Source organism: Trypanosoma brucei, chromosome 11, assembly GCF_000210295.1.
Source record: "Trypanosoma brucei gambiense DAL972 chromosome 11, complete sequence".
In the NCBI taxonomy this organism is placed as follows: domain Eukaryota; phylum Euglenozoa; class Kinetoplastea; order Trypanosomatida; family Trypanosomatidae; genus Trypanosoma; species Trypanosoma brucei.
In genome coordinates, this window is record NC_026744.1 from 3,101,201 (window position 1) to 3,125,563 (window position 24,363).

The 24,363-nt window shown below is 47.6% G+C and overlaps 12 protein-coding genes across 12 annotated transcripts; all 12 read left to right on the forward strand.

Moving 5' to 3' along the window:
• Positions 1–55: 55 nt before the first annotated feature.
• TbgDal_XI13080 (hypothetical protein, conserved) lies at positions 56–1,321 on the forward strand (the record flags this gene model as incomplete). Its single annotated transcript, XM_011782151.1, has 1 exon — positions 56–1,321. One exon carries the CDS (start codon positions 56–58, stop codon positions 1,319–1,321), a length of 1,266 nt encoding a protein of 421 aa, XP_011780453.1.
• Positions 1,322–1,529: 208 nt separating this feature from the next.
• TbgDal_XI13090 (hypothetical protein, conserved) lies at positions 1,530–3,326 on the forward strand (the record flags this gene model as incomplete). Its single annotated transcript, XM_011782152.1, has 1 exon — positions 1,530–3,326. One exon carries the CDS (start codon positions 1,530–1,532, stop codon positions 3,324–3,326), a length of 1,797 nt encoding a protein of 598 aa, XP_011780454.1.
• Positions 3,327–3,672: 346 nt separating this feature from the next.
• TbgDal_XI13100 (2-oxoglutarate dehydrogenase, E2 component,dihydrolipoamide succinyltransferase, putative) lies at positions 3,673–4,824 on the forward strand (the record flags this gene model as incomplete). Its single annotated transcript, XM_011782153.1, has 1 exon — positions 3,673–4,824. One exon carries the CDS (start codon positions 3,673–3,675, stop codon positions 4,822–4,824), a length of 1,152 nt encoding a protein of 383 aa, XP_011780455.1.
• A 1,990-nt stretch (positions 4,825–6,814) lies between these two features.
• TbgDal_XI13110 (v-ATPase B subunit) lies at positions 6,815–8,302 on the forward strand (the record flags this gene model as incomplete). Its single annotated transcript, XM_011782154.1, has 1 exon — positions 6,815–8,302. One exon carries the CDS (start codon positions 6,815–6,817, stop codon positions 8,300–8,302), a length of 1,488 nt encoding a protein of 495 aa, XP_011780456.1.
• A 756-nt stretch (positions 8,303–9,058) lies between these two features.
• On the forward strand, positions 9,059–9,460 carry TbgDal_XI13120 (hypothetical protein, unlikely; the record flags this gene model as incomplete). The annotated part of the gene is made up of 1 exon (XM_011782155.1): positions 9,059–9,460. The coding sequence occupies one exon, from the start codon at positions 9,059–9,061 to the stop codon at positions 9,458–9,460; it is 402 nt and encodes a 133-aa protein (XP_011780457.1).
• A 207-nt stretch (positions 9,461–9,667) lies between these two features.
• On the forward strand, positions 9,668–11,425 carry TbgDal_XI13130 (hypothetical protein, conserved; the record flags this gene model as incomplete). The annotated part of the gene is made up of 1 exon (XM_011782156.1): positions 9,668–11,425. One exon carries the CDS (start codon positions 9,668–9,670, stop codon positions 11,423–11,425), a length of 1,758 nt encoding a protein of 585 aa, XP_011780458.1.
• Positions 11,426–12,103: 678 nt separating this feature from the next.
• Positions 12,104–13,201, forward strand: TbgDal_XI13140 (hypothetical protein, conserved; the record flags this gene model as incomplete). Its single annotated transcript, XM_011782157.1, has 1 exon — positions 12,104–13,201. One exon carries the CDS (start codon positions 12,104–12,106, stop codon positions 13,199–13,201), a length of 1,098 nt encoding a protein of 365 aa, XP_011780459.1.
• Positions 13,202–14,014: 813 nt separating this feature from the next.
• On the forward strand, positions 14,015–15,883 carry TbgDal_XI13150 (FG-GAP repeat protein, putative; the record flags this gene model as incomplete). The annotated part of the gene is made up of 1 exon (XM_011782158.1): positions 14,015–15,883. The coding sequence occupies one exon, from the start codon at positions 14,015–14,017 to the stop codon at positions 15,881–15,883; it is 1,869 nt and encodes a 622-aa protein (XP_011780460.1).
• Positions 15,884–16,876: 993 nt separating this feature from the next.
• On the forward strand, positions 16,877–17,731 carry TbgDal_XI13160 (MRP protein, putative; the record flags this gene model as incomplete). The annotated part of the gene is made up of 1 exon (XM_011782159.1): positions 16,877–17,731. The coding sequence occupies one exon, from the start codon at positions 16,877–16,879 to the stop codon at positions 17,729–17,731; it is 855 nt and encodes a 284-aa protein (XP_011780461.1).
• A 359-nt stretch (positions 17,732–18,090) lies between these two features.
• Positions 18,091–19,593, forward strand: TbgDal_XI13170 (membrane-bound acid phosphatase, putative; the record flags this gene model as incomplete). Its single annotated transcript, XM_011782160.1, has 1 exon — positions 18,091–19,593. One exon carries the CDS (start codon positions 18,091–18,093, stop codon positions 19,591–19,593), a length of 1,503 nt encoding a protein of 500 aa, XP_011780462.1.
• Positions 19,594–21,547: 1,954 nt separating this feature from the next.
• On the forward strand, positions 21,548–23,035 carry TbgDal_XI13180 (membrane-bound acid phosphatase, putative; the record flags this gene model as incomplete). Its single annotated transcript, XM_011782161.1, has 1 exon — positions 21,548–23,035. One exon carries the CDS (start codon positions 21,548–21,550, stop codon positions 23,033–23,035), a length of 1,488 nt encoding a protein of 495 aa, XP_011780463.1.
• A 701-nt stretch (positions 23,036–23,736) lies between these two features.
• On the forward strand, positions 23,737–24,069 carry TbgDal_XI13190 (hypothetical protein, unlikely; the record flags this gene model as incomplete). The annotated part of the gene is made up of 1 exon (XM_011782162.1): positions 23,737–24,069. One exon carries the CDS (start codon positions 23,737–23,739, stop codon positions 24,067–24,069), a length of 333 nt encoding a protein of 110 aa, XP_011780464.1.
• Between the last annotated feature and the right edge of the window lie 294 nt (positions 24,070–24,363).

Genomic DNA, 24,363 nt, shown 5'->3' on the forward strand with positions numbered 1-24,363 from the left:
TTGCAGTAACGACTTCTGCAACTGGTCCAAGGAGTTGGTTTCCAATCATTGGCCCATGCACACTTTATGGAAAAAAAAAGGAGGGCAGTCGAAGCCCTTCTTCCTCTCTTCTTCTTCACTTTCCCGTTCTTGTATCACACCAACGGCAAAATATCACTCTTCTTGGCACCCTGTGCCCCCATTTCTTCTTACGATTCTTCTTTGCCACTATACGAAACCAGGCAGCCAACACATGCTAGCACCTAGAGGCTCTGTCGCAAAGGAAGGGGACGTCGTGTTGCTCTTCCGCGGTCACCTTCAATTTACACCATTACTCCTGCAGCGCGGGGCGATGCTGCACTGCAAGGATGGGAAGTTCATGCACGATGACATTATTGGCTGCCCGTTGGGAACACGTGTCATGGGTCGGAGCAACTTGAAGAATGACCCCCGTGGGGCGCCCAGTGTGCTTGTGATGCAGAACTGCGCAGACCTGTGGACAGTTGCGGTGCCTCACCGCACACAAATAATCTACGACACAGATATTGCCGTCATCGTGTTCAACCTGCGGCTGCGACCGGGCCATCGTGTAGCCGAAGCAGGAACTGGAAGTGGTTCGCTCACTCATTCCTTAGCCAGGACTGTTGCTCCGGACGGTATTGTGTATACGTATGATTTTCACAAGAAACGGTGTCTCGAGGCACTGCAGGAGTTCCGCCGTAATGGTTTGCCAGCGTCTCTTGTGCGTTGCAACTGGCGGGACGTATGTGTTACAGCGAGTGGATCGGATGAAAGTGTAATGACCGGTATGCAGCTGCCTGACGCAGCCCAAAGTGAGAACAAAGGAGAGGATAAAGAGGAGCCAGAACCGGGCTACGGTCTTCCGAAGCATCATGTTGACGCTGTCTTTCTCGATGTTCCGTCGCCATGGCTGGCGATTGACAATGTGCTGCACGTACTTCGACCTGGTGGGATGCTTTGCACATTTTCACCATGCATTGAACAGACGCAGCGCACAGCCCAGCGGCTACGGCAGGCACCACAGGAGTTCATTGACATACGCACGGTCGAGGTTGTACGGAAGTTTATTAATCCCGTTTGCAGGAAGCGCAATCATTCAGAGGGAACTGAGGGGGAAAGTAACAACAAGCCAACATGTCGCTTTAAGTTCCGCCCTGCACTGGTGTCGATGGGTCACACGGCGTACCTCACGTTCGCCCGGCGGCGGCTGGAGCGCATTCCAGTGGTAGACACGGTGGAGGCATCTGCCGCGGCAACCAACACGGCCTCCTCCTCTCAGGACGTTACCGCTGGTGGTGGTGTGAACACTGGTACAATCTAAAAGTAACTGTACCGTTGTTAACGTGATGTGCTTCCTGGTTTCTGGTGCTGAAAGCTAACAGCATTGGGTGGTAAGCCAAAGATCCTCCAGTTACTCTTCACATGTTTCCTCTCTTTCATGGGGCACAACAACGCCTGCACGATTACGTTTAGCCTCTAGTTAAAGGAGCTGGGCGAAGGTTAGTAGCAGCAGCTGTACCTTTGGTGTGATGGACTTCAAACGACAGCTGGCCTCTGCGTTGGTGCTGAACGTGGTGCTAAAGGTTTTCACCTTCCTTCTAACTGCTGGCGTCACACGACAACTTGCACCAAATGAAAACGGCGTCAATTTCTCTTTTCAATTGTACTTCAATACCGTGCTTTTTCTCGCAAGAGAGTCGGTGCGTAGTGTAAACGCACGACACAATCTGCGTGAAAAGTCAGGAAGTGGTGGGGCAGCTCTAAAAGTAATGAACTGTGCGGCTATTTCGCTTCCTCTCGGCCTCCTAGTGGTCCTCGTGCTGGAGCTCCTACACGGTTTCCGCATTACACTGTTTCCCTCTTTGGCTGCCCTTGCGAACGTTGGGAGTGTGTCTGCTGCATCTGCAGAGGCACAAGGCCCCGGGATGGACGGGGGCACATTGGGGTTACCTGAGGTGGTACAGGTGATAAGTGTCATTGCCGCGCTGTCTATTGAACCTTGCTTAGCCGTTGCTCAGTCACTTGATAATGTTCGGACAGTTGTCACCTCGGAGTTTTGGGCGTTACTGGCGCGACTTACAGCAACAATTTCAATTTTGTGGTGGTATGGTTCTTTAAGTGGGCATCCGTGGATAACGCGAATGTGTTTTTCAGTTGCGAATCTCTCCGATGCTTTGGCCACGGTGGCGTACTTTCTTTGCCTATGGAATGCTCCTAACCAAGAAAGGGGTCGCAAAGCCGCCGGTGGTGGTGGTTGTGAGGGGGACGAAGATGGTGAGGCGGCCACATCCATGTACCAGGTGCGAGTCATTGCGGCGCGTGTCTTATGGGGAGATACGGTCCAGACGACAACGAGTGCGCGGTCGTACCCATTGCGTGAATGCCTACCTTGGTGTTATCTTTCCCTTCATTCGATGCATGATGTGTTGCTGCGTGAGTTCCGCCTGTTTCTTCAATTTTTTCGAGAAAGTTGCCTGCGACTTCTACTGACTGAGGGAGAGCACTTTGCCCTCGCTGCAATGGGCTCGGCCGCAGCTGTAGGCCAATACAGTGTTGTCACAAATTTGGGCTCACTTATCGTCCGCCTTGTTTTCCGGGTGTGGGAGACGGCTTGCTTTGCCAGGTGGAGCCGAGACATTGCTGCTGGTCGCATGGCTGATGCCTCGGTGCTCCTGTTTGTTATGCTTCGTGTGTCGCTGTACTTTGGCGCTGTTGCAATACTTCTGGGGCCACCACTGGCGGAACTGGTTCTTCTTCGACTTTTCACGCGGCGTTGGGCCACAGCAGAAACTGTTCGGGCGTTACAGTTGTACTGCTACCAGCTCCCCCTGATGGGTTGGTACGGCTTGCTCGATGCCTTTGTAAGGGCCACAGCGTCTCCGCGAGTACTACGATTAGCACAACAGGTACTGGTCGTTCAGGCAGCAGTATACGTTGCGTTTTGCTTTGCGGCGTTGCGACTGCATTGGGTCGGCGATCCAGTGGCAGGGCTTATCGTTGCCAACGGTATCAGTACCGGATTGCGCTGCGCCACATCTCTCTGGATGATTATCAAAACCCCCGGGAGACCTCAGCAAGAAAGTCGTCGTTTCGAAGTACAATTGCGGGACTTTTCAGCAGTATTCGACTCGCGAATTGCAACTGTTTGGTTTCTTCTTTTTGGATGTACGAGGATGCTCCTGCCGTTCATCTCTTTGACGACCTCGGGTGTGGTTAGTGTTGTATTGTTTTTTCCACTCTTTGCCGCATCCGTCCTTCGATGGGATCCCGAAACCCGCGTGGTGGTGAAGGCGCTGGTTCTCAGCTCAAAAAGAAGCGGCGAGTAGTCTAAGGTGGGAATAATGAAGCAGTACACCAGCTATTCATCTTATACACGCTAACCACCGTGTTTGTGTGGCAGACGCCAACCAGTAAGTATAACTTGTAGGAAAATATTACTGTGTCTTGCACATGCATATACATATATATGTACATATACTTTTTTTCTTGTGCTTTCTCTCGAAACAACCGGATAGTTTATTTAAGCCTAAATACGCCCACATACACACGTAGTAATAAATTACAGCTAAGTTGAGGTAAAACAAGAAAGGTACTGAGGGAAATACGGGAAGAGTCAGCTCACGTAAGATCCCATAGCTACTTTTTAAATTGAACGCAAACAACTCGCGCAAAATGCTCCGTCGTTTGGCCACTCATGGACTCCAAGCTACGTGCCTGACTTCGGAGAAGTTGGCGTACCGCTACTGCCTCAGCATTTGTGTCCCCACTATTGCCGAGTCCATCAGCAGTGGGAAGGTTGTGGGATGGACTAAGAAGGTTGGTGACGCTGTTGCCGAAGATGAGATTATTTGTCAAATTGAGTCGGACAAACTCAATGTGGATGTACGCGCCCCTGCCGCGGGTGTGATCACGAAGATAAACTTCGAAGAGGGCACTGTTGTCGATGTTGGCGCCGAGCTTTCAACCATGAAGGAAGGTGAGGCCCCCGCCGCCAAGGCCGAAACAGCCGACAAACCGAAGCAGAATGCACCGGCGGCGGCAGCACCTCCCAAAGCTTCCCCAACTGAAGCCGCGCCAAAGCCAGCGCCCGCGGCTGCTCCCGTCACCTCACGTGGGGCGGACCCGCGCGTACGTAGCGTTCGCATCTCCTCCATGCGGCAGCGCATTGCGGATCGGCTGAAGGCAAGCCAGAACACGTGTGCCATGCTCACGACATTCAACGAGATTGATATGACCCCTCTTATCGAGTTGCGCAATCGTTACAAGGATGATTTCTTCAAGAAGAACGGGGTGAAACTTGGATTCATGTCGCCATTCGTGAAGGCCTGTGCTATTGCACTTCAGGACGTTCCTATTGTCAACGCATCCTTCGGCACTGACTGCATCGAGTACCACGACTACGTGGACATCAGTGTTGCGGTGTCCACACCGAAAGGTCTTGTTGTGCCGGTCCTTCGTGACGTGCAGAACTCCAACTTTGCCCAAATTGAAAAGCAAATCGCAGACTTTGGTGAGCGCGCCCGCTCGAACAAACTGACCATGGGGGAGATGACCGGTGGCACATTCACTATTAGCAACGGCGGCGTGTTTGGCTCGTGGATGGGGACACCTATCGTCAACCCACCACAGAGCGCTATTCTTGGTATGCACGCCACGAAGAAGAAGCCGTGGGTTGTGGGCAACTCCGTCGTCCCGCGTGACATAATGGCGGTTGCCCTCACGTACGATCACCGTCTCATCGACGGCAGTGACGCCGTAACATTTCTCGTTAAGGTGAAGAACCTCATTGAGGATCCCGCACGTATTGTGCTCGACCTCGCCTAAATTGACGCACTTTGTTTGGATAAGGTAAATAAACAAAGGCATTTTCTTCTCCCCCCCCTATTGTTGTTGTTACTAATATGAATGGGGCGGTGGCGGTGGCGGGAGGAATTAAGGGGTATCAACTCAAGTGCGTGCACACGCCGGTGTGTCTGCAATGGAAGAGGAGAGAAAATAAAAAAAATGAAATCAGAAGAATGATCACTGACACTCGTGAAGGTGATGTGTGTTTCAACATCGAGTGACCCAACGAACTATTTTATTTGTTGTTTTATTTTTCCCCGATACGATAGCGGTTTCTTATTTTAGTTTTACTTTACTTCAAATTCTTACTCTCTCTCTCTCTCTGTGGGTGTGGGTGTTTTTTACGAATGAGCGAATAGGGAGGAGGAGGAGGCGGGTGAAAGTTAGTGTAAGCAAGCAACAGCAAGAAAGAAATTTGGTTACACGGAGAACAACAGCACCAAAATAAAGACGTAACGATACTTTTAAAAAAAAAAAGAAAGGGAAGAAATTATTTAATTCCGATCGGGGGAAAAGAGGGAGGGAGGGAGGGAGGGGAGGGGGTGACAAGGTTAAGTAAGGGTGTAGCAGCACTTTATTTGTTGTGTATGTTTTAATATTCACATGAGCGCAAACGACGGGATATGTAGCAATTTTCTTTGAATAATAAAAAAAAAAAGAGTGACCGCCATTTCCTCCTCCTCCTCCTGCCGCATCAATGAACGGATACGGGATGGGATATACGGTTTTTATTTATTTATTTTTTGGAGTACCTTTTTTTTCTTTTTTCTTTCTTTGGTTTCTTTTTCCATCCTTAATATATATATATATATATTGTATCGCTGGTGTTTCTTTCATCTGTTATCACTTCCCTCACCCACGACCCTCTGTTTCTTTTTTTTTTTTTGGTCCTTTCCGTGTCTGCAGCTGGGAACGAAAAGTAACAAAACAAAACAAAAAGAAAGAAAGAGGAATGGATTGCGATGAACCGAAGGCTGCGGAGGAGTTGGGGCGGGTAGTGGAATGCGATTGGTAAAAGAAGATAATAAAATAAAATAAAAAATATGAAACAAAACGAAGAAATGGAGAAAAATGCGGAATGATGACTGCGGGGGTGGGGGCGCGTGCGTTCGTATGAGTTTCGTAACAGAACGAACTGAAAAACTAAGCAGAAAAAAGGAGGAGTAAATCAAAATGAGGAAGAAAAAAAATAATAATAACGCAGGATGGGGGGGGGGTGCAATGGGAAGAGGAAGAGTTTGACGCTGTGGAAGAAGAGGATCTCTTTTTCTTATTTTACGCCTTTGTTTTTTTCTTTTTTATCTTTCCGATTTTGTTACCTATCTCTTTTCAGTTTTTATTTCAGTTCACGTTTGGTTTTCCCCTTTGTTTATTTTTTTCGTCTCGTGCGTCAAGCTGTGGTGGATTACCCGTCTGCTCGTTTTTTATCCATTTTCCTTCCTCTTTTGCGTTTTCAGTGTTTCTGTTTCTGTTTTTTTGTTTTTTTTCTCTTCGTGTTTTCCTCCCATTCCTCAATTACACGTGTTATCACTTCTTTACATGAAATTATTTCGTTTTTCTTTTCTCATTTTTTTAAAATCTTATTTCGGTGTGTTATTGTTTCGTTCTCCCTCTGTTATTTTCCTGTACATAACACTTGAAAAGACAAGTCACAGCGTGAAGGGGAGCAAAGAGCGAATTCAAGGGGGAAACTGAAACTTAAAAAAAAAAGACAAAGAAAAGAAAAGGGAGAGGTGGCGAAGGTTGGGTAATATAAGGCGTTCGTTCCCACCTTTGATGAGATAAGTTCACTTCCTCCTCAACATATTCCATTTTTCTGCGGATGCCAGTACATGACTCATTTCCTTTCTTTTTTACTTTAATTCCCACTTCTTGTGCCATATGTCATGATGTAACTTTGTTTCACCTGCGTATCACCCTTTAAAATACATAAATAGGTTTACCCACATAAATAAGAGATACGCACCAAATGGGCGGACATAATGAAGAAGTGCGGATGCTCTCTAAGCAGGAGCTTCTCACGGAACACATTAAAGAACTGCAGAAGGACTACTCTATCAAACCACGTCTCGAGTACACAACCATCCGTGCAGTTAATGGACCGCTTGTGATTTTAGGGAACGTGCGGCTGCCGACATTTGCGGAGATTGTAAACATTGAGTTGGCTGACGGCACATTGCGGCGCGGGCAGGTGCTGGAAGTGGACGGTGATAAGGCTGTTGTGCAGGTGTTTGAGGGAACCTCCGGTATTGACGTAATGCGCTCAAAGTGTGAGTTCACAGGGAAGGTGATGGAATTGGGCGTGAGTGAAGATATGCTGGGACGTGTCTTCAATGGCTCCGGCATTCCAATCGACGATGGGCCGCCGGTGTTGGCTGAGCAGTATCGCGATATTCAAGGTATTCCCATTAACCCACGCGCTCGTGTGTACCCGGAGGAAATGATTCAAACCGGTATTTCCTCCATTGATGTTATGACTTCCATTTCGCGTGGGCAGAAAATTCCCCTTTTCTCCGGCGCTGGTCTTCCGCACAATGAAATTGCGGCGCAGATCGTCCGCCAGGCCGGTTTGGTTCGCAGGGAAGGGAAACAGGAGGATTTTTGTATTGTGTTCGCGGCCATGGGTGTAAACCAGGAAACCGCTCGCTTCTTCCGCACCGAGTTCGAGGAGAACGGCTCTATGGAAAAAACCGTTCTGTTCATGAACTTGGCGAACGATCCCACTATTGAACGCATCGTCACGCCTCGCCTTGCTCTTACCACAGCGGAATATCTCGCGTATGACTGCGGGAAACACGTGCTAGTGATCCTCACTGACATGAGCTCGTATGCGGATGCCTTACGTGAGGTGTCTGCGGCGCGTGAGGAGGTCCCTGGCCGTCGTGGTTTCCCCGGGTACATGTACACAGATCTAGCATGCATTTATGAACGGGCCGGGCGTGTGCTGGGTCGTGCTGGATCCATTACACAAATACCAATTCTCACCATGCCGAATGATGATATTACACATCCCATTCCTGACCTCACGGGGTACATCACAGAAGGGCAAATATACGTGGACCGCCAGTTGCATAACCGTCAGTTGTATCCTCCCATTAACATTTTGCCATCACTCAGCCGGCTGATGAAGAATGCCATTGGTGAGGGAATGACACGAAAGGATCACAGCGGAGTCAGCAATCAAATGTACGCCGCGTATGCGGTGAGTCGAGACATTTTGGCCATGAAGGCTGTCGTTGGTGAGGAGACGCTCAGCAGCGAAGATCTGCTGCATCTGGAGTTTCTGGAGAAGTTCGAGAAGAAGTTCATTTGCCAAGGTTTTTATGAGTCACGCGATGTGTTTCAGAGCTTGGACCTCTGCTGGCAGTTGCTCCGCATTTTCCCGAAGGTGTTGCTCAACAAAATTGATGTGAAGACGAGAAATGAATTTTACGATCGTCAACCCGCCAACCGTTGATTTGCTTCTCCTCCTCCTCTTTTTCCTCCCCTCTCCGCCCAAAGCAAAAGAAAAAAGGGAGGGAATCATGCAAAGCAAGAAAATGGAAGTAGGAGAAAGAAGTGGGGGAAAAAATGATAGGAGGCTGATGAGAAGAAAGAGAGGTGTTTGGTTGAAACTGCAGGCGTTGGGCACTGCATACCAAAAGGGAAGCAGGGGACAGTGGAACAACAACAACAACAAAAATTATAGAAGAAGCAAAGGAAGGAAAGGAGAGGGAAATGCGTTAAGTTTGAGAACCAAACGGGTGAATGTGGAATCGGTGGGGGAAGAGGAGGAGGAGGAGGCGGTGGAGTTAAAGCAAGAAAAAACACAATTAAAAGGGGGAAGGAAACAGAAAACACATGAAAATTGCTTCATGTTGATTCATGCATACACGCAAGGAAAGAAAAGAAAGTCACGGAAGAAAGAGATGTACTCCGTGTGCATCTACGTTTGGGCGTCTGCGTTTACATGCTTGCAAGTGAAGGAAGACGTGAATTAAGGAACAAAAGGAAGAGGGGGAGAATGTGTAGCAACGCCGACATTGAACCATTTACAAGGCACACCAATTCTCTTTTTTTTGCTACTACTACTACTGTTATTTGCTACTGCTTTTGTTATCTCGCGGGGTTTTCTACCTCGCTTGCGTGTCTCTAGTTTTTTTTTTTCATTTCTGCTCTCCCCGCTACCACCACGACCACGACCAGCGCCAACTAGTTTCATCGAGACTGGCGTATGGGCAGTTCTGTCCCCACCGCCGTGAGACCAGTAAGTCCATTAATACGTATGTCTCTGTGGATGCATATATGTGTCCGTGTATATCTGTCGGATTTTTGTAATTCATTTATGTTTCTCCGTATTTTTTTTGTGGAAGGAGAGGGGAAGGAGGGTGAGGGGAGAGGGACAGGGAGAAGCGTGAGAAAGGCTGATGGTGTGAGAACTGGTACGTGCCGCTTTTTTTTCCCCCTCCTTCGTGACTGGTACGAGCTCCACTCACTGTGTCATGCAGCTCATTCGACACTCTTTCTCTTCTTTCTCTTTTTTTCTTCTCTTACACTTAACTATTGGTTTCATCGGATTAAATCTGTTAATGGAATGGACGTTGTTTTGCTCCGAAATGTGGAAACAAGTGGATGAAATTGAGTGCATTTCACCGAAAACACATTACGTAGTGAAAATAAGTTAACAACTAACAAACATAACGAAGTAAGGTACATAAAGCTACGGGAGCGCTGCTATCGCCCTTCAAAAGGTTTACTCAGGATATACATATATATATATATATATTGCCCAGCTATATATTTCACCTGAACAATTTCAGCCGGGTCACGCAGGAGGGTAGACATGCAAAACCAGGCTCCAGTGGCGCATCCAGTGCTGTCGGCGTCTATTCTCTTTGATATTGTTGTCTTCGCCGGTGGGAAGGCGCCAGGACTAAATCCTCTTTGTGATAATGAGCCCAAACCCATGCTTTGTATCTGCAACCGCCCAATGATATGGTACTGCCTCTCACCATGGATAAAGGCCGGTTGTTCCACATTTTTTGTCTGCGTCAATGAGGATTATGCCGCACTGCAAAGTTACCTTTGCCGTGAGTTCCCCAAAGTAGCTTTTGTTTTTGTGTTAGTGCCTTTGACGCAAAACCAAACGCCAACGACAACATGTGATGTTGTGCGGGGTTATTTGAAGCACAAGGAATCATTGAAGAGTGATCGTCTGAGCAAGCCACGAGACGCATTATTGCTCAGTTGCGACACCTTTCTTCCTGGGGTTGACGTTGAACACTTTATTCATAACTTTTATGCCTCGGTTGCATCCGTTTCGGTTCTATTGTTTCGTCCGATTTCAAGCAGCAACGGCAACAGTTGCGGAACGCAGCTAGGTCCAGCGGCAAGGGGCAACAGTGCTTCAACGCCAGCAGGCAGTGGGAAAGGCAACAAAGGCAGCCAAGGGAGTGGAGCATGCGCTGCTAAGCCTTATACCCACCACTTTACGTGTGTAGCCTATGAAGAGAAAAGCGGAGATCACGTCCGTAACGACAATAACAATAACGGCAGTGCATTGTGCCCCGTTGCTAGTGGGGTTACAGAAAACTCAAACAAGGGCTCCAATTGTGTGAGTCATCATCGACTTCATTTCATTTGCCCCCGCGAAGATGAACCTGAGCCTTGCATTAGTTTTGGTTTCGCGGCGCGAAGGCCCAACCTTACTTTTGCTGCTGACGTTGTGGACGTACACGCATACCTTGTGCGGAACTGGGTCCTTCATTACATGGCGGAGTCAACAGGGGAGGGAATGACCGTACAGCGAGATTGCATTCCTTTCCTCGCCCGCAGCCAACACAGTACGGTGAATGTGGATCAGGGGGTTCTTTTGAGGCCCGACAACAAGTTGAAATACACTATTCCCAATCACTGGCTATTTGATGAGAGTTCCCCTGTACCTCTCCTTAATGGACGACGAGGCCCTGTTTTACCGGTGGAGGCGGATAATCTTCTGGTTTGTTGCACGATTTACGAGGAGGATGCGGCGATGCCCATGCGTGCGTTCCGTGCGAAGACAAGAAAAGATTTTGTAGCCCTCAACCACGACATATTGTTGAGTAAGTGCGAGGTTCTTGGCTTAGCGGAGGGAACCGGTGATCTCCGTAGCACTAAACAACAACACCAAGCTGAACGGTATCACCACCAAAAACAGACGGCATCCAACCCCAATTGTGAGACGGCAGTTGAGATGTTCCCTTCGTTACCGGCCAGCGCGTTGGCGCTCTGCAATTTGCTTCCCGACTCACCCATTACAGTCGTGGTGAAGAATGAATCCTCGAGGGTTCACATCAAGTGTAGTTTCTTACGCTCAGCACCGGCAGGCAGTGCCTTCATCACCAGCAGCATCGTTGGGAGCAATGTGATATTGGGATCAAATGTGCGTATCACAAATAGCATTATTCTAGATAATGCGGAAATAGGGGCAAACTCAACAATTACGGGTTCCGTCATTGGATCCTCTGCAATGTTGAACCCAGGGATTCGCGTGGTGAACTGCGTTGTAGGACCGCAGTGTCTTGTGGAGTCTGATAAGAAAGATTCAGTCATCCGTGTTTGAGAGGATGCTATGTGTGAGGGAAATGTGAGAGAAAGGAGGGGGAAGTATATGCCTTTTCTACGAGTTTTCTTTCCTTTCGTTTATGGTGGGAAGTGATGACAGACGATTAGGCTTTTTGCACTCATCGTGGAAGTGGGCGAAAACAAATAAGACAAGGACACCAACAAAAAATAAAATAAAATGAATGCAGCACATTGGAAGAGCAGGGCAAAGCTCAGGTTGTTTTTAGTGATGGTCGAGTTTATATATATATATATATATATGTTGGGCGGTGGCGTAAAAAGAAGTTTTCATCAAGGTGGTTCACAGCTATGATTTTGGAGGAACGGAAACAAATGAACAAAACGGTCCGCTTGTTTGTGCGTGTTTCTCCATTATTCACTTGCGGTGGCTCTTGTGTTGTCGTCTTCTATACTGAATCTTGGCGTGATGCTTTCCCTCCCTTTTTAAAATTTTTTTTTACGCATATGTTAATTTGCCTCCCTCCTCTTACCTGTGCTCTTAAGGTAAGGGGACATGCGATGAATAAGTGCGTATTCAAACTCATGGCCTCAGCGGCGAAGTAATCTGCACCTTCTCATCTGCTTGTTTTTTTCTTTCCTTTTTTTTTTTGCGGCAAAACATTAAAAGACCGCAATAACGGCAACGACAGTACATACATCGAATGGATATAGAAAAATGACAGTCGCAAAGAAGTGTATGGTTGTTTTACAACACGGATCACACGGTACACACCTGGACTTGGCGTGTCTCTCGCAGTACCTAAAAGCGAAGGATCCCCGACTTATCGTGTGGGAGTCATATAAAAATGAAGGTATGCGCACAGATGATGGTGTGGTCCCTTGTGGAGAGCGACTTGCAGACGACTTAATTCGGGAAATCAAGGAATTATGCTCAACACCAACGCAATCCGGGGGCGATGGCGGTCGTGAGAAGGTTGTTGTGCAGATGAGTTTCGTCTGTCACTCGATGGGTGGACTCATCGTGCGTGAGGCGCTCCCACGGGTTTGGGACAAAGTTGAATCCCAAAAAGGGAAACTCGAAATAGAGTGGAACATGTTTTGTACTATTGCCACACCTCACGGAGGAGTTTGTCAGATGGCTTCAACCTTACGGTATTATTTGGGTCGGTTGATCTCTTTCTTCTACTCTACTTCGTACCATGACATGTTTCTCGGGTCAGATGTCCTTACGGATCGGTTATTATCACCAAAGCACTTGTCATGCCTCGCTGCCTTTAAGCGTCGCCTACTCGTTTCCAGCATAAACGACATCCTCGTGCCGTTGATGAGTAGCGGCTTTATGCTAACGCCTTCTCAACGCGGGTTAGCAGGGGATATGCTGCGGGAGGAGCAAAAACAGCTCTGTGCCTTCAACGAAAGGGAAATGTACGACAAAATGCGGACAATCACGGAGATTCCAAAGGAGGAATGGCCTGCGAATAAGTTCCTAGCAGAGCGGCGCATTGCGAAAACTCTTGTACAGGCTGTGGGCAATTTTGATTCTGTTGTTGTGGATTTGCGCTCCCCGAGGTTGGAGGAACTGTACGAAGACAGAAAGCGTAGAACAACGGCCTGGTATGGAGCGAACAAAAGGTCCCATCAAGCGATGGTGTGCAAACCCCCATTCGACACAGTGGAGGAAGCCTTCGGTTTTGTGTCTCACATGGTTGGAGACGAAGTGCTGGCAACCTTCCAGGAGCAGAAGGGAAGGACGATGTTTCCCCTCCCCCCCGCACACACACACACACACACACTTTCACCCAACTATTTTTAGTGTTAATGGGTTCACCGTATTGGAAGGGTGCTGTGTTGACTTATCTGATGGTGTATTTACTGAACTAGGGGTATGGAGAAAAAAATACCTGTATATATATACATATATATATATACAATGCGTATGCATGTGTGTAGTTTCACTTCACCTTTTTGGGTGCGAATTAAATGTATAGATGAGCAGCCGGTCCGGTGTGTTTGAAACCAAACTCGTGTGGTATGCACCTTGTGGTGGTATTGGCGGTAGCGGAGGATTTCACGCTGTAAAAAAGAAAAAAAAACAACAACAAATGGCGGGTGGCTTTTGGCAGTCGTGTTTGGGCAGACGCAAAACCATGCAAATGCATGTACTGCCACTCCGCGGCCCCCGTCGATACTGATGCCTGCAGGGATGAGGTGAAAAGTTGTTGCCACGAGGGGAACTTCCTCGTATCATTTGATTGTTCTGCGCCTTTGCTTTGTCTGTCCTCCCTTTTTTTTTCTTGCTTTGTTGGATGCGGTATATCGCCGACTCGTCCATTAGCCTGTGCTCCTTGATTGACCCTATCCTGTTCGATTTTTTCCTTGTTTTCTGTGCCGAGGATGCCGAAGCGGGTTTTTTTTTACCACAACCTTTACTTTCAGTTCCTCCCCCCTTCTCATATTTGTTCTCAATCTCCTGCTGATGCGTTGTTAGCAATACTCTTACTGTTTCCACTCTCGTTTCTTTTGTTTTTCATACGAACACACTTATCAACGCGTCCACTTTGGCAAATACGCGTGTATATTTATATTGTTCTTGCTTACGTGTGAATGCAATACTCGAAGAAAAGGGATGAATAGGTGCAATCCTATCTCTCTCATATCTGTGTTGCTTCTATGTTGCAACGCCTGTTTGGCGCAAACGAATTGGGTCAATTCCACTGAACTGCATTTTAAGCTCCCTCCAAAGGCTCTGCGTGTCACATCGCTTGCGGACTGGAATAACCAAAACCGAGTAGGTTTTATTGGAACATGGGAGGATCGCGCGTCCCTTGTGTGGTACTGCAGCAAAGAAGGTGGTGATGACCTTTATAGTGTTTGCTGGGAGTCAGCCGAGTTTAGTGAGCCAATTGTCAGCACCATTGTGGCAGATTTGAATCGGGATGGCGTGCTGGACATTCTTGTTCAGGGAGAAGGTGGGTCGTTGTTTTTTATTGATGGTAATAACCGCAGTTTGACACCGGCTGCTATTGAGACGGGCGGGCCACTTAACTATGATTCCACCATCCCTCAGATAAGCATTGTAAATGTGGATGGCACATGCGGTCTGTCCGATATTGCATTTGTGGACACAAATGGTTCGCTCATTGTCCTGTCGGCTACAACGGAGACGTCTAAAGATGGGATGTGCAGAGGAGAGGGTCTACCTACATTCGAACCGGAAGAGTTTGTGACGGGGGAAAAGGGGGTACGGGAGGTAGTTCCACTTAGCATTATCTCAGATGACATCGACGGAGACTGCGTCGCTGACTTGCTTTACATGGTTCACACCATCTCGACAAATATAGTTGAGGTCTATGCTTTCTTCCCGCGAACCGCTAGACATGAACTTCTGCTGACTTTATCAGATGCAAATCGGTATGGGTTTCCAAGTACTGCGGACATCAATGGCGATGGGGCCCCCGATTTGATATTTCCCCTATGCCGTACGGAAGGTGAATTAAAGGTCTTTGGGAACTGTTCTGCCTTTAATGGTGTTGCGGTATTTCAAAACAACCTGCAGGGATCGACTTCTTGCAGAGGCAGCTCTTGTTGTACCGGGCATCCCTACGGCTTTCTAAAGGATCCCTCATCTATATTCTTGCTTCAAGACAACGCTAATTGTGGTATCGACGTAAGTGCGGACTTTCCATTGTTTATACCTAACTCAAGAGAATCACCGTTGATCCTTCGGGCCGGTGATTGCGACCGAGATGGTTATGTGGACCTCCTGGTTCCCAGTACGCGCGGCCCGCTGTTGATTCAGAGTGCCGCGAACCCTAATGGGACGTTTCTTGGGTGTACTCCGGTGGACGATGCACTCACAGACCATTCAAAAAAACGGTCGTTACCATTTGGATCAGCAACGGCGTTCTTTGCCACGATCTCCGGTAAAGGTCAGCTCGATATTGTTTTAACCTATCACGGTAGTGAGGTTGTTCCACTGACCTTGTATGTTTCCCACACGCCATCACTGGAGCAAAACTACTTCCTTACTGGAAGTGCACTCAACGGAGTAGGAACTGGTGACCCATGGGGACTGTATCAACCCTCTGCGGTTCATCGCTTTGGATGGAATGATATTACCATGAAGAAGCGTTGGGCTTACGGGTCGCAGATGTCTCGAAGCCAAGGTCATGCGCTTCAGTCACCACAGTTGTTTTTCGGCTTAGGTCGCACCTTTTCATACGTCCAGGAATACACGGTCGGCATTCTTTTTCGTAAGGACGCTCTGTATCACCGCTGGTCAGCCAATCTCGTGCCAAATTCTCACGTGTTTACATGGATGCAACCACTGGCTTCTGCGGACCGGTGGCGCTTGCAGCTTTACTTAGCCTTCGCTACATACAAGGAACTGCTATTAATCGTGCTGGGAACCGTCCTAGTGTCTGTCGGGTTGCTTATTGCGTTATTAAGGTGGAGGGAATTACGGCAAGATCAGCGGGAGCTGAAGCTGAGGTAGCGAATTACGGGAGCATCAATCAGCTGTGGGGGCTGGTGTGAGGTATCGAAAGTTTTTAGTGAAAGCGCTGTGTGTCATTTGCTAAAAGAAAATACTTAATCAAAAAAAAATACAATTCGTTATCGCGTTCGCGACGGTGGTGTGCTATGTCTCAAACGGAGAAGGAACACGCCTCAACGGGCTTTCACCCCTTCATACTACTTGTCTTCCTTCCATCCACTGCTACAAGAACATGTTGATGTGTTTGGGTTCGTCCATATCTTCTTTGAACGGCTTTTAACAATAAAATAAAAAGTTTCCCCAAGAAGGATTGAGAAGGAAAGACCTCCTGCTTAGTAGCAGCACAAAGCAAAAGGAAGTAGACAAATGGGTCACCTCCACCAATGGCGCTCCCGCCAAAAGATTGGCATGGGCAAAGGATCCCGCCACTGCGTCATTTGCTCCAACCAAAAGGCTCTCATCCGCAAGTATGAACTGAACGTCTGTCGTCAGTGCTTCCGTGAGAATGCCGAGAACATTGGTTTCGTCAAGCTGCGTTAAGATCGCTGACACGTCATCGAATGATGAGCGAAATGGAGGGACTGACGACTCCCGTGATTGGCTGTATGGAAGGCCTTTCTCTTTTTGTCTTTTCTTTCACTGATAGGGGTACGCAACTTACGTGCTTTTTCCCTCTTTTTTCCTTTACCTCGTGAAGAGGCGAGGGTAACTGTCCTTTCCACCACCCCACTTATTCCTCCCTTGGCTTATCAACTGCATTCAGGGAATTTGTCGTACAACTAGTCGGGAATATTGCCTCCCTTCCCTTCCCTTCCTTTTCTTTCTTTTTCTTTTCAAACCAGGGGGGTAGGTTCGTGCGGTCCACTACAGGGTTTTCAGAACCGCCTGCAAGTGGAGGCACAGACATAACCTCTGGTACCAGTGGCGACAAAAGGCGGTGGCATCTGAAAGAAGAGGTGAAGACCGCTACGTTGAGGGCGCAGGGTTGCACTAATGAAGTTTTCACGCGTTGCCATACCAGGGGTGAAGCATGTTATAACACTGTGTAGTGCGAAGGGGGGAGTGGGAAAGTCCACTTGTTCCGTTAATGTTGCGCTTGCTTTGAAAAATATCGGGTTTAATGTTGGTGTAGTGGATGCAGACATCACGGGACCGTCCATTCCTACGATGATGGGCGTGGACTCGTCCCAAGTGGAAACTTACCGCGTGGCGGGGAGTGACCGATTTGCACCACCTACCAATTTCGGGGTGAAGGTTATGAGCATGGGTCTTATCGTTCCTCATGATGAAGCTATAGCTGTGCGAGGACCAATGGTGAATAAGTATATCCGGGCCTTACTGTTTCAAACAGACTGGGATGAATTGGACTACCTGGTGATTGATATGCCCCCGGGAACGAACGATGTCCATCTCACAATTACACAAGAGGTAGTTTTGAGGGGTGCCGTTATCATTTCTACGCCACAGAAGATTGCCCTAGTAGACGTCAGGCGTGGCATAGATATGTTTGCAGCAGTAAACACGCCTATAATTGGGATTGTGGAAAACATGAGTTACTTTAAGTGTACCCAATGCGATACAAAGCATTATCTTTTCGGTACTGGTGGAGTCAAGGCGACGGCGGAGGAGCTTGGGGTTCCATACCTCGGTGAGGTGCCTTTCCAACAACGCATTATGTCAGACACAGACGAAGGATACCCGCCGGCACTAAGGGGGGACCGCTCTCTAGATGCTGCCCTCCCATTTTATGAGCTTGCCGAGCGTATTGACACTGCAGTAAATGCTCTGGTAGCTGGTAACGACGGGCGCAAGCAAACGGTAGAAACACCTACCATAACGTTTCAGTAAAAACGATAATCCGAAAAGGTGCGTCGTTCACACAAGCCGTAACGCATTCTTTTCCCTACGACGTCAACTTACTTTGTTATTATACTATTCTTCACTAAAATAAATCATTACTGATCCCTCTCTGCGTTTAAGCGCAACCCCACTCTTTCCAAATGCCCTTTTCACCGATCACTAAAAGCTCCACACGCGCATACATACATATTTTTTCTTCTTTCTCCTTCCCATTCCCTCGAATGTGTATTGCTGTAAGACTATTAACTACGTCAAGGGCACAAACATTTAAAAGAGTTGATAAACACAAAGTTCATACAAAAGGAATTAAACTGATCAGCTGAATTCTAAACCCCGGCATTATATCGATGATGCGTCCACTCTCACTTGTGTGGTGGGCTATCTTCGTACTCCTCGCTGCTACGGGCGCAAATTGCTCGTACGTGCTGGAGCTTGTCCAGGTGGTTCATCGTGGTGGAATCACCCCGCCGCCCGTCGGAACACCCGATCGCGAAAAACTATGCAGCCCCGACAGCGGGAGCAGTTGTGCCGCCATCGCAAATCATGGCGTGCAACAGCTTATCGACATGGGTGCCTACATTGAGAAACTTTACAAAAATGATGATGAAACAGAAGGGGCCAAAGCATGGTTGGGCTCCACATATGATTCGACCGCTGTGTACACTCATTCCTTTGCTGATCCCGCACTGGTGCAGGCTGCAACAGCTTTACTGAAGGGTATATACGCCGAGGAGCAGGGTAATATCACACCTGCAGTGATTTCAGCACCTCCCGCCGATGATACGCTACTCAATGTTAATGCTCTCCCTTCGTTTGTCCTCGGGAACGAGGCAAAAGCGCAGCATTTCAATAAGACAATGGAAGAAGCTGTAGACGAGCAGTTCCCCGACAGCAGTGTTATTGGTACGATGGGGAGGGAGGTTGGGTTAAGCGAAGCGTGTTCGTCAGCCGACAACCGTGTTTGGTGCTGCCACCGTCTGCAGCAACTCGCAACTATGTACTCTGCAATGAAGGATGGTGGTAGTGGTGCGCCAACGGTGATGGAAAATGTGGGACGACTGGATGCTGTTGCAACTGTTCGCTCCCATACGCTTTACGGTTACTCTACTGAGGATGAACTGGCGAAAGCCCGTGGGAGCCTTGGACAACCATTGGCACAGGAACTTCTTTTGGGAATGCGTCGCAAGATGTTGCAAAAGGATGATGTCAATTACAACACTCACAAAGTAATGCAGTATGTTCACAACACTCCAATCCGTACTACTGTTGGGTACCAACCAACGGACCTAGTGCCAGTTGCTGAAACCTTTCTTATTGACCTTCTCCGTGACGACACTACGGAAGTGTACTTTGTACGCCTACGCCACGCTGTTGTGAAAACGGAGCCCGCTGCCATGCCGTCAGCCGCTGACTTCCCGTTTCGATGTGTCAATGCTGCGGGGGATTCGAGTGGGGTAAAGTCAAAGGATGGCTTCATTTGCCCCTTCGATGACTTTGTGCGCTTCGTGGACAGCAGCAAGGGTACAGGTGCTGGCGGTGCCATTTGTCATTTAGACACCAGTACGGCAGATAATTTACAGTGTAGTGTAGTGGGTCCGCCCACATCACCACAGTGTGAGCGTTACCGGAGGCTGTGTCCACGCCTGGCATGCCCGGATGGCCACATTTACGACGTGGTGAGTGGTATGTGCAGCTTGCGGTTTGTGAAGGTTGATGCCATGAGAAGTGATGGTGCGATTGGTTTAATCGTTTCTATGCTGTTTATTGGTGTCATCTTGTCAATTGGCATCTTGCACTGGTGCCCACTTTTGTGTCTTGGTGTATCGCCGAAAGATCCCACCGTAAGGTAAGCAGCGACCACAGTTATGAAAGGGAGGCAGAGGGTTCTCAAAGGTATTATGGGTTTTTTTTTCTTAAGAGTCAACAAAGGGGAATAAGACGATCCGTGAATAATTGAGGCGGTTACTCAGTTCAGTAGAAAAGATGTGGTAGCGCTCCACCAAGGTCAGTTTAGAATGATGATAATGCCCTGTAAACCACTCCCTTTCCACGACAGCCGTATAGTGGAGGAAATTGGCTTATCGAATTCAAATTGTGGCATATTCAGGCATTGAGGTTTAAGAGGAGGAGAATAGGAAATTTACAGGGCGGTGCACATACCTAGGAAGTGTAGCATCTTTGAATCCCTCGGTAAGGAGTTAGGCGGTAGGCAGTTTCCTTCAGCGAACGTATATTTTATGATAATTGATTTTGTATTTTTTTTCTGGTATTTTTCCCCCAACGATGGGATAGGAAATATGAAGGGTAGGTGAGTCTCGGACAAAATAAAAATAAACGGGACGGCGAGTAAAGTGTAAGGAGGGTTGCTGATATGAAATCTAACCAAACTTATATCTGCGCTCGTGCAGTAACTGCTGCTTCACAGTGGTGTTCGATTTATTTTGTTTTTATTACCGATGCCCGGCTTGATTTCACATTGGTGTGCGTGTTTGTGCGTTTTAATTGACCAGCGGGGCACTGAGATGCAGTGAATATACAGAAGCAGAGCCGCGCAGTCCCTTGAAATGAAACAACACCAGTGTAGCACTTGAGAGGTATCGTTGGGCAACCCGGCAATGTTTGTTTTATTTCTTAATTAATACTTTTTCCCCATTATTTATTTCATTTTTGTTGTGCTGACACAAATGTCTGCACGAATGAACATGTGAGAACATGCGCTTCCTTGTTTACTCGTAAGATTGCCCTTCCTTTTCTCTCCAAAGCTGCTGATCACGCTGCAGGAGATGACGAAGGTAAGTGTGAACGTGACTTGGTTTCCCCACTAGCCAGTTTCACTAAAATTGTGTTAGCATCCGACCTCTTCCTTTGTCTTTTCTTGGCTCTGCGGTTCTATTTGTCGTTAAGGATTCATGTGACGTTCGTTCCTTCAACGTTCGTGCTGCCACTTCCTAAGTACAAAGGTTAAAAGAAAGGTTTCTGCGGTGGTTTCTACGGTTTACACAGGAATGCGGCGTATTCCAGCCTCTGGCTATTGGCAGGTGAGTCATTAGTTTTCAGATATGTCGTGAAACACAGTTATACCTTACAACATAACTGAAAAGAGGATTAGATATAATGAACTCGTTTGCCATGAATACGTAAAGGAGGACGGAAGCTTGGGCCTTCGTGACGACGATTCTTCACTAACATTCCCGCATCCCCCCCCTTTCAAACGGGGATGTTGATCTGATTCGCACAGCACGAGCGTCCGTCATCTTGTTGCTGGTAGGAGAAGGGTGCTATGTTTTTGCTGAGCAACCGCAGTTTAAGCGACGAATGAGGAAGAGCAGTATGGCTCTAGACGATGTAATGAGGTATTTTACGTTATTCATAGACACCAGGATTGTATGGACACATAACCTTACCCCCGATGGTGATATCCGAATAATTGCCATGGTGGAGCATCTGTTACAGCAAGCTGATGCGTAACTGGCGGCAGTCAAAGAGGTGTTGAGCAGCATCTTCTGCCGATGTGAAAGTGACTCGACCACAAGTCTGATCAAATGAAAACGACTAGTGATCCCTCTCTGCGTTTAAGCGCAACCCCACTCTTTCCAAATGCCCTTTTCACCGATCACTAAAAGCTCCACACGCGCATACATACATATTTTTTCTTCTTTCTCCTTCCCATTCCCTCGAATGTGTATTGCTGTAAGACTATTAACTACGTCAAGGACACAAACATTTAAAAGAGTTGATAAACACAAAGTTCATACAAAAGGAATTAAACTGATCAGCTGAATTCTAAACCCCGGCATTATATCGATGATGCGTCCACTCTCACTTGTGTGGTGGGCTATCTTCGTACTCCTCGCTGCTACGGGCGCAAATTGCTCGTACGTGCTGGAGCTTGTCCAGGTGGTTCATCGTGGTGGAATCACCCCGCCGCCCGTCGGAACACCCGATCGCGAAAAACTATGCAGCCCCGACAGCGGGAGCAGTTGTGCCGCCATCGCAAATCATGGCGTGCAACAGCTTATCGACATGGGTGCCTACATTGAGAAACTTTACAAAAATGATGATGAAACAGAAGGGGCCAAAGCATGGTTGGGCTCCACATATGATTCGACCGCTGTGTACACTCATTCCTTTGCTGATCCCGCACTGGTGCAGGCTGCAACAGCTTTACTGAAGGGTATATACGCCGAGGAGCAGGGTAATATCACACCTGCAGTGATTTCAGCACCTCCCGCCGATGATACGCTACTCAATGTTAATGCTCTCCCTTCGTTTGTCCTCGGGAACGAGGCAAAAGCGCAGCATTTCAATAAGACAATGGAAGAAGCTGTAGACGAGCAGTTCCCCGACAGCAGTGTTATTGGTACGATGGGGAGGGAGGTTGGGTTAAGCGAAGCGTGTTCGTCAGCCGACAACCGTGTTTGGTGCTGCCACCGTCTGCAGCAACTCGCAACTATGTACTCTGCAATGAAGGATGGTGGTAGTGGTGCGCCAACGGTGATGGAAAATGTGGGACGACTGGATGCTGTTGCAACTGTTCGCTCCCATACGCTTTACGGTTACTCTACTGAGGATGAACTGGCGAAAGCCCGTGGGAGCCTTGGACAACCATTGGCACAGGAACTTCTTTTGGGAATGCGTCGCAAGATGTTGCAAAAGGATGATGTCAATTACAACACTCACAAAGTAATGCAGTATGTTCACAACACTCCAATCCGTACTACTGTTGGGTACCAACCAACGGACCTAGTGCCAGTTGCTGAAACCTTTCTTATTGACCTTCTCCGTGACGACACTACGGAAGTGTACTTTGTACGCCTACGCCACGCTGTTGTGAAAACGGAGCCCGCTGCCATGCCGTCAGCCGCTGACTTCCCGTTTCGATGTGTCAATGCTGCGGGGGATTCGAGTGGGGTAAAGTCAAAGGATGGCTTCATTTGCCCCTTCGATGACTTTGTGCGCTTCGTGGACAGCAGCAAGGGTACAGGTGCTGGCGGTGCCATTTGTCATTTAGACACCAGTACGGCAGATAATTTACAGTGTAGTGTAGTGGGTCCGCCCACATCACCACAGTGTGAGCGTTACCGGAGGCTGTGTCCACGCCTGGCATGCCCGGATGGCCACATTTACGACGTGGTGAGTGGTATGTGCACATCTCTTTATGCGGATGAAGCGATTCTCACAGGTGGCGTTGTTGCGTCCCTCTGTATCGCTCTCTTATTCTCGGGGGTGATGCTCGGCATTATCATGGTTGAAATGTACCCGGTGATGTTTAAACAAAAGATGGCTGTCTAAATGTTATACAGGTCGCTATGCACTGCGGTGGCCGGTATGCCGTGTTTGTATTTTTTTCCTTTTTTTTTCTCTGACATCATTGTTAAATGTTCAATGTTTTGCCGAGATATGATGGCATGAATATTTATCAGTGATGTGCAGTTGTACAGGGGTCATAGGCACGGGGGGAGTGGGGGAGAAGGACGGACATTGCCGTGGGTTGTGGATGGTGGAAGCGTTAAAAAGCGCCCTCCTCACGATAAACACGTAAATTGTTATTTATTTAAATATCAGGTATTATATAATCGTTTATTTATTATTATTTATTTTTTTGTGTGTGCGTGCGTTTGGTTTTTGAGGTTGTCGGCCCCTCAAACAGTAGTAGACTAGACCACGGAAGGGGAAGGGGTCTAAAAGAAATCCACTTAAATTTAGGAACTCTGTGGCAGTGCGTTTTATTTTTCATTTGTATGTAATTCTTTATTTTTTTTAATTTTTGTTACCTTCAAAGCTCAGGCTCTGCACACGTTGGAGTGTGTGTTGTACTGTTTACTTTGCACATTGTGTTAAGGTTACGATAACAGAGGTAACAAGTGAAGCGGAGGATGAAATATAGAATTAAATGAAGAATGACGGGGAGAGGAAGGGAGGAACGAATTCGAATATATATATATATATATATATATTGATATAGTGGCTGGCTATCCTATTTTGTCCATAGCATGTTTTTTTCTTATCGTATTTGTTATTCATATTATTTGTTTTATCAGGAGGAAAGAAGTATTAAGGGGAAAATGAAAGATTTATTTCTTGGGGGCGAGGGGATCTTTTGTTCGCGGATCGGGGGGGGGGTAAATGACCAGCCGTTTTTTAAACATTTTTATCAGGTTGTTGATGAGGAGGAACAAGGAAAGTATTTAACGGGCGTTGTGATGTTTGAAGCACGTGTATCCAACAGTTCAAGCACAACTAAAACCAAAAGCTCGTACAATCAAGTACGCAGTGGAGGGAAAACTGTTTCCTCTCTCTGTTCTATTAAGAATACTCAACAATAAGAAATAAGCGAACCATGTGATGAATGTTACACTGCGGGACTTTTAAACTATGACCTCCACAATAGTGGCTGCGCTAATGCCCCTCACTGCCCCACTGAACCGCAGCAACGTTACATGACACCTTCCATTGTCGCGGTCATGTGGTTCGTGGACACTGTTTGGTATTTCTTATTACTATTATTTTGTGTTCTTTACTTTTTTGTGTGCGTGCTATTGTGTTTGCTTTTCGTACTTTTACTGTAAGCACCGGATGCACACGCGAGTTTTCCCTGTGGTGCAATTCCTTTTCCCCTG